Consider the following 6203-nt stretch of genomic DNA (forward strand, 5'->3'; position numbering starts at 1 on the left):
AAATATGAATGTTTAAATAGTTAAATACACTTTATTAACACATCAAGTCAAACATTGTTTTATCGTTGTTTTATTAATTTTATTAGTTACAAGTCACAAGTGAATGTCTTTTTTCATATTTATTAACAGAAAATAAGAAAAAATGAATTTTAAGATTTAAAAAAACAAAAATAAATGAACAACAAAATAAACATCATTTAAACCCAAAGTGAATTTATTCTATAAATATAAAAAACAAACTCATTATAGTATTTGAACGATGCAAAATAAAGAAATAGAGAGACTATATTTATTAATTGAATGTATTCAATATCCAATAAAATTAGTGCTTTCAAAAGAATATGTCGAAAGAAAGAAAAAAGAACATAAAAAATTTCTTCAAAATTATACGTTAAAAGTAAATAAACCATGGTTCAATGAAATTACAGAACTTCCATGGTATAATGACCACAAATTAATCAACCAAGTAACTTCATTAATTAAACAAGGCAAATTATCTCCTATTTGTGAAATGGTTGAAAGTGATGATGATAATGAGATTTGTTTTTCATGTTTATGTAAACCAAAAAATAATGTAATTGGATTAAATTGGATTCATTGTTCACAAGCAACGTCAAATCATTTAATATGTACTCCATGTTTATTAAATACATTAAGTTCAAATGGATTTAAAATAAGTCTCAATAATTTGACTTGTGAATGTCAGATTTGTAAAAAGGTATCACCATTAATATGTCATGAACCTTCTGATGAAACAATTTTAAAAGATGTTCCTCAAGAAGAACTTCAAACAAAAATTGTTTATGGAAGAAGAGGAAAAGAATTAAACAGTAATTTATAATTAACAAAACTTTTTTTAATATTATGTTATTTATAATAAAAAATAATAAAATAAAAGTAAATAATTATTTTGTTATAATAATTAAAATCAATCCAAAGGCATTTCAAGCCATTGTTTTATATCTTCTTTAATATCATGTTTCTCTATTTTATTCACAATACACTCTTTTACAGAATGAAGTGAACTAAACACTCCATAATCTAAACAAAATACTAATAAATGAAAATCTGAAATTTGTTGATAAATTGGCAGTGTTTTAACACTTTCAAAATATTTTTTAAATTGAAGTAATGTAACATCTTCTTGTGGTCTATTTTCAATTGGATATTTTGATGATAAAAACATAGTCTTTGCTTTAAAGGCACGAATTGGAACGTTACAAACAAAGACTATTGGATCGACAGTCATAATTTCTTTTTGTGATAAATAAACTGATTCTTTTAAATTAATTTCATTATTTTTTGGTTGACTAGGTTGTACTATTGCTTTTTTAACTAATTCCATTAATTGTTCTGATGCTTGATAACATTCTACTTTAGATTCACTTCCTGTTTCATTTGGTGTTACAACAACTGTTACACACCTCTTATCCCAATCTAATTGTCGTTGTGCTGCTGAAATAATTTCTCTACTTGTTAAAATTTCTTCTCTTCTTGCATGTGAAAAAATAATACCAACACGTTCTAATCCAAGTTCAACAGCCATTTGTTGTACTTGTAAAAGGGTTTGTTCTTGTTTCATTTCAAAATCTCCTTCTTCATTTATAACTTGAGGTGGTTCATAAATGGCTTCTACTTGTACTCTGTCTTGTTTAAATGTTCCATATAATATACCAATTCTATTAACATAAAAACTTCTTTGAAATACATACCTTTGAAAATTGTCTGTTTCCATAAAATTCATACGACATAATTTACATACAGCTTCTTGTTTTTGAATTCGAATTTTTTCATAATCCCATTTTGCAAGACATAATGTACAACATCCATGTGGACCATGATTTGGACATGTGGCTGGAAAATAAATTCGTGGTTGTTGTGGTTGATTATGTTTAACTTCTTCTGGGGCTATACAATTAGGACATTTCATTGTTGGTGGATGATTACATTGTCTTTTAACATTAGCCGCTCCTTTTGGACATAAACAGTTACTACACTTTTGTCCTGGAGGATGATTACAAAGCCATTTAACTGGCTTTCCTTTTGCGGTTTGTGTCGCTGGTTTAATTGGTCCACCATCACCAAGTCTATAGACTCCAGAGCTGAAGTGAGTTGATGCATTTTTCTTAACCCCACCTCCAATGGTATAAACCTTTTCCCCTTCTTGTGAAGATGACGATGATAATTTTGTAGAATTACTTGGGTTTTGTGCTGTTTTATTCAACTCTTTCTTTTTTAACTCAGCTGCCTTTTGTGCATCTCTTGCCATACATTTTAAACATCTTACATTCGGTCCATGATCACATCTATCCATTTTCTTAATAATAATTTCTATTTTTTAAGTTCTACTTAGTCATTTTATATGAGGTTTTAATATAAAATCTTATTTTTTATTTTTCTTATCTTATAAAAATAACAAAAAATTATGAAAATAAGTAATTGTCTTTCTTATTAATTAATTTTTTAAGAAGATTAACTTCAACTCATTAATAACAAGAAATACAATACAATGTTTAGCTTTATATTTATTAATATACATCAACAGAAATTTACGAAAATGAGCATAGAGTGAGGTATTATCTTATTCTGAAATTGTTTTAATAAAACATCAGCTTTCCTCTAATACGACTCAAGAAAGAGCATAGGTATTGACCTTTATAAAACATAGTATGTCTAGTGATGAACTTATCTGAAAAAATGACTCAAAAGTGAATGGCGTTTGGCTCTTACAATAATAGCAGACGAAGATATGATATGATTGTATCTTATATATTTCTTATTTTGTAACATCAACCTAATTTAATAATGAAGAGAAAAAATATTTAACAACACAAAAGATGTTTTGTAATTTTTATGAAAAAATAAATAAAATAATAACAAAATACATTTAAAATAAATGGTATAGGAATATCATATATATTATAAAGCTAAAAAAGATATATTCTTTAAAAAGGTATGAATTATCTTTCTATAAAACTAATCTATAACATACTCAGATACCTTTAACCAATAATTTTAATAAACGCAATATTTTGATTCATTAATTAAAGTATACCTTCTTTGAAATGAATTATTTGTACAATTTAATTTAAGTTTTTATGGTGATAAGTATTTGGAAATGCCTTAAAATACTTTTATAGAAGAAATTAAAAAAAAATATTATTATTTAATATTTTCTTTGTTATTATTTATAAAATAGTTTTAAAATAATTAAAAAATTATTAAAATTAAATCAACGTTATTCCATTAAGACTTCATATAAGCCTCTAATTTGGAATTCATATTCTCCAATCTCTTTTCATAAGACATTCTTGGTTGTCTTCTTTCATTTGTATTTCTTTTTATTCTATTGTCATTTCTTCTATTGTTGTGGTTCATATGTCTTCTACCAATATGATTTAATCCTCTTCTACCGTCAAATCTTCCTCTGTTTCCAGAAAGACTTTGTTCATACATACGTTCTCTTCTAATAATTTCTCTAGTAACATTATCAATCAAACTATTTCTAAATCCACGTCTCATTCCACCAAATCGTCTTTGTCTATTTCTTCCATCATGGAAACGTCTTCTTCTATCATTATGATATCCTTGTTGGCTTTTAGCTGAAATAATTTCAAAATTCATTAATTTACCATCAAATTCTACATTTTTATATGCATTAATAATTTTATTAGCATCTTCTTCTGTTTTAAAAAGAACAGTAGCAATATTATTTCCATCTTGTTGTGATTTTAAAAAGACTTTCAATGGTTCAACTTTATTCATAGAGCATAATTTCTATTATATCAATTATCTATTTTTATTTCTTTCTTTAATACTACATTAATATAATTAAAACTATTCAATTTGTCTATATCCGTTCAATAAAGTAATCAATTTCTTAAACTATAATTACTTGTTCACGGTACTTTTTATTTATTATCTTCTTTAAAAAGAATATCACCATATCTTATCAAATTGAACAATAACTATATACTTTTCATTTTCATTTCAAAAGAAAAGACTACAAACATTTATATCTTCTTCAGTAACCTTTGGTCCAAGATTTGTTACTCGGACTTTAACATATTGTGGTGCTGAAACTTCTTTATCATTTTTAGTTCTTCTTGGTGGCATTGAGTCTCCATTAGTTCTTTGGTCATTATTTCTATACCTTCTTGAATTTGAGAATGATCTATAACCATATCTTCTTCTTTCCATTGTGTAAGGTTTAATGATGAAATAATAGTTTTTAAATCTCTTAAATATAACCCTAACCGGTTCATATCTTATTTATTTTTTCAAGTTCCTTCCTGACTTTTATCTTTTTGATATTAGGTTTTATTTGTGCTTTGTATTACAAAAATTTTTTGTTTTGATAAAAAAAAAAGAAAAATGCTTTTAACCATTCCTTGTGAGTTGTGATAAGATTTTATCTCATTTGAGTATTTAAACTAGTTTTATCAAGAAGAATTAGAATGTCAAGTGAGTCAGTACCGACTGAATACGTTCGTTGTTTGTTTTCTATTTTATTCTTCTTTTGTCATGAGGAATTAAATCCCTCTTAATACTAGAATTAATTCAGCTCTTAGATTCTTCTGACACTAAAAAGTCTGCAAAAGAAATTGCATTAGTTCTAAAAAATAATTATAATAGGCCGTTACAAGAAGTTGCTCGTATTGTAGGCATGTCAGCTACATCAGTTAAAAAACTATGTAGAGATTTAGGCATTAAGCGCTGGCCACACAGGAAGGTTTGAATATAAAACTACTAACCATAATCAAATTGAATACTAATTACCTAGTTACAAAGAATAGAGGGAGAAATAAAAAAAATAGATGAGTCAATGAAAGATCCCTCTAAAACTTCTTTTGAAAGAAATCAATACCATGAGCGATACCTTGAATTAATACAATTGAAACAACAAGTCTATGATGATCCAAATATCCCTTTAAGTAACCCTCCAAAAAAAAAGTATTATTGTAAATCAACACCCAATCCAAAACCATTTCATCAAATCAAATTTCAACTGAATGGAAAAACAATTCCTATCTCATGCTCAGCACCGCTCAGCTCAAGTTTGTTTATATTAAATATAGTTCAATAATATTATTAATAAGTAATAGTAGTTTTTGGTCCTGATTATTTAGGTGTGATTATTTCACAACAACCTAACATAACACCACCTGATTGTCCATGTCCAATACCTGAAGCTGAGTCTTATGAAATTAGTTGTCTTCCTTCTGAAGATCCTTTACAACAAAGTTAAATGTATCTTAACTAATAAAGATTGATTTTTGTGATTGAATAATTATAATAGTTAATATTATTAATTAAAAACTATATTAAATATTTAGGTTTAGTCATCATGAAAATTTTATTTCATAGAAAATTGTTATAACAAATAGAAAGAAAAAAAAGAATTGAATAAGCAAAAATTCATTTATTTAAGATATTCAGCAACAGCCTTTTTTATTCTCATTTTTATTATTTGAAATAACAACTTCATCTGGATCAATCAAACCCTTTTCATTTCTTGGTAACTTTCTTGCAATTTGATCAAATAGTTCATTAACATTAATATTTGCCTTTGCTGATGTTTCAATGTAATCTATAGATAAACTACGGGCATAACCTTCTGCTTCTTCTTTTGTAATAACACGAGAATCAGCCAAATCACATTTATTACCCACTAAGAAGATAACAGCCTCATTTCCTGATCCTCTTAATTCATCTATCCATTTTTTTGCTTGAATAAAAGAAGACTAAGTTCCTATTAGCCTATCTCTCTTTTGCTGTTTAAATACCAAAAAGAGAAAACAAACGTCTGAAGTAATGTCATAAACAACTAATGCAGCATTACTTCCACGATAATACATTGGAGTTAGAGAATGATATCTTTCTTGTCCAGCAGTATCCCAAATTTCAAATTTTATAGTATCTCCATCAACGATAAGAGTTTTTGTTAAAAATGCTGCGCCAATAGTATTTTCTTGAAATTCTTTATATTCATCTTTACAAACTCTTAGGACAATACTAGATTTACCAACACTACTATCTCCTAATAAAACTATTTTAAATTGATATGTGTTTCCTTCGCTCATTCAATAGAATAATTAAATACAAAATATCAGTTCATTTTTTTCTTTTCAGCACTATTTTTAAGGAATTTTCCACTAACTTTTACACCATTATTTTACTAAATCTATTTTTTTATTATAAAA

At 26.4% G+C, this 6203-nt stretch overlaps 5 protein-coding genes across 5 annotated transcripts; 2 read left to right on the top strand and 3 right to left on the bottom strand.

The window, feature by feature from the left end:
- Positions 1 to 259: 259 nt before the first annotated feature.
- Positions 260 to 841, top strand: ENU1_020280 (hypothetical protein; the record flags this gene model as incomplete). Its single annotated transcript, XM_008856972.1, has 1 exon — positions 260 to 841. The coding sequence occupies one exon, from the start codon at positions 260 to 262 to the stop codon at positions 839 to 841; it is 582 nt and encodes a 193-aa protein (XP_008855194.1).
- An 87-nt stretch (positions 842 to 928) lies between these two features.
- ENU1_020290 (NPL4 family protein) lies at positions 929 to 2314 on the bottom strand (the record flags this gene model as incomplete). The annotated part of the gene is made up of 1 exon (XM_008856973.1): positions 929 to 2314. The coding sequence occupies one exon, from the start codon at positions 2312 to 2314 to the stop codon at positions 929 to 931; it is 1386 nt and encodes a 461-aa protein (XP_008855195.1).
- A 932-nt stretch (positions 2315 to 3246) lies between these two features.
- Positions 3247 to 4200, bottom strand: ENU1_020300 (RNA recognition motif domain containing protein; the record flags this gene model as incomplete). The annotated part of the gene is made up of 2 exons (XM_008856974.1): positions 3247 to 3777; positions 4012 to 4200. The coding sequence occupies 2 exons, from the start codon at positions 4198 to 4200 to the stop codon at positions 3247 to 3249; spliced, it is 720 nt and encodes a 239-aa protein (XP_008855196.1).
- Positions 4201 to 4457: 257 nt separating this feature from the next.
- ENU1_020310 (RWP-RK domain containing protein) lies at positions 4458 to 5248 on the top strand (the record flags this gene model as incomplete). Its single annotated transcript, XM_008856975.1, has 4 exons — positions 4458 to 4494; positions 4572 to 4732; positions 4784 to 5057; positions 5106 to 5248. The coding sequence occupies 4 exons, from the start codon at positions 4458 to 4460 to the stop codon at positions 5246 to 5248; spliced, it is 615 nt and encodes a 204-aa protein (XP_008855197.1).
- A 187-nt stretch (positions 5249 to 5435) lies between these two features.
- On the bottom strand, positions 5436 to 6083 carry ENU1_020320 (Rab family GTPase; the record flags this gene model as incomplete). The annotated part of the gene is made up of 2 exons (XM_008856976.1): positions 5436 to 5744; positions 5805 to 6083. The coding sequence occupies 2 exons, from the start codon at positions 6081 to 6083 to the stop codon at positions 5436 to 5438; spliced, it is 588 nt and encodes a 195-aa protein (XP_008855198.1).
- Positions 6084 to 6203: the final 120 nt, after the last annotated feature.

The sequence above is a fragment of the Entamoeba nuttalli genome (genome assembly GCF_000257125.1).
Source record: "Entamoeba nuttalli P19 unplaced genomic scaffold asmbl_2348, whole genome shotgun sequence".
Classification (NCBI taxonomy): Eukaryota; Evosea; order Mastigamoebida; family Endamoebidae; genus Entamoeba; species Entamoeba nuttalli.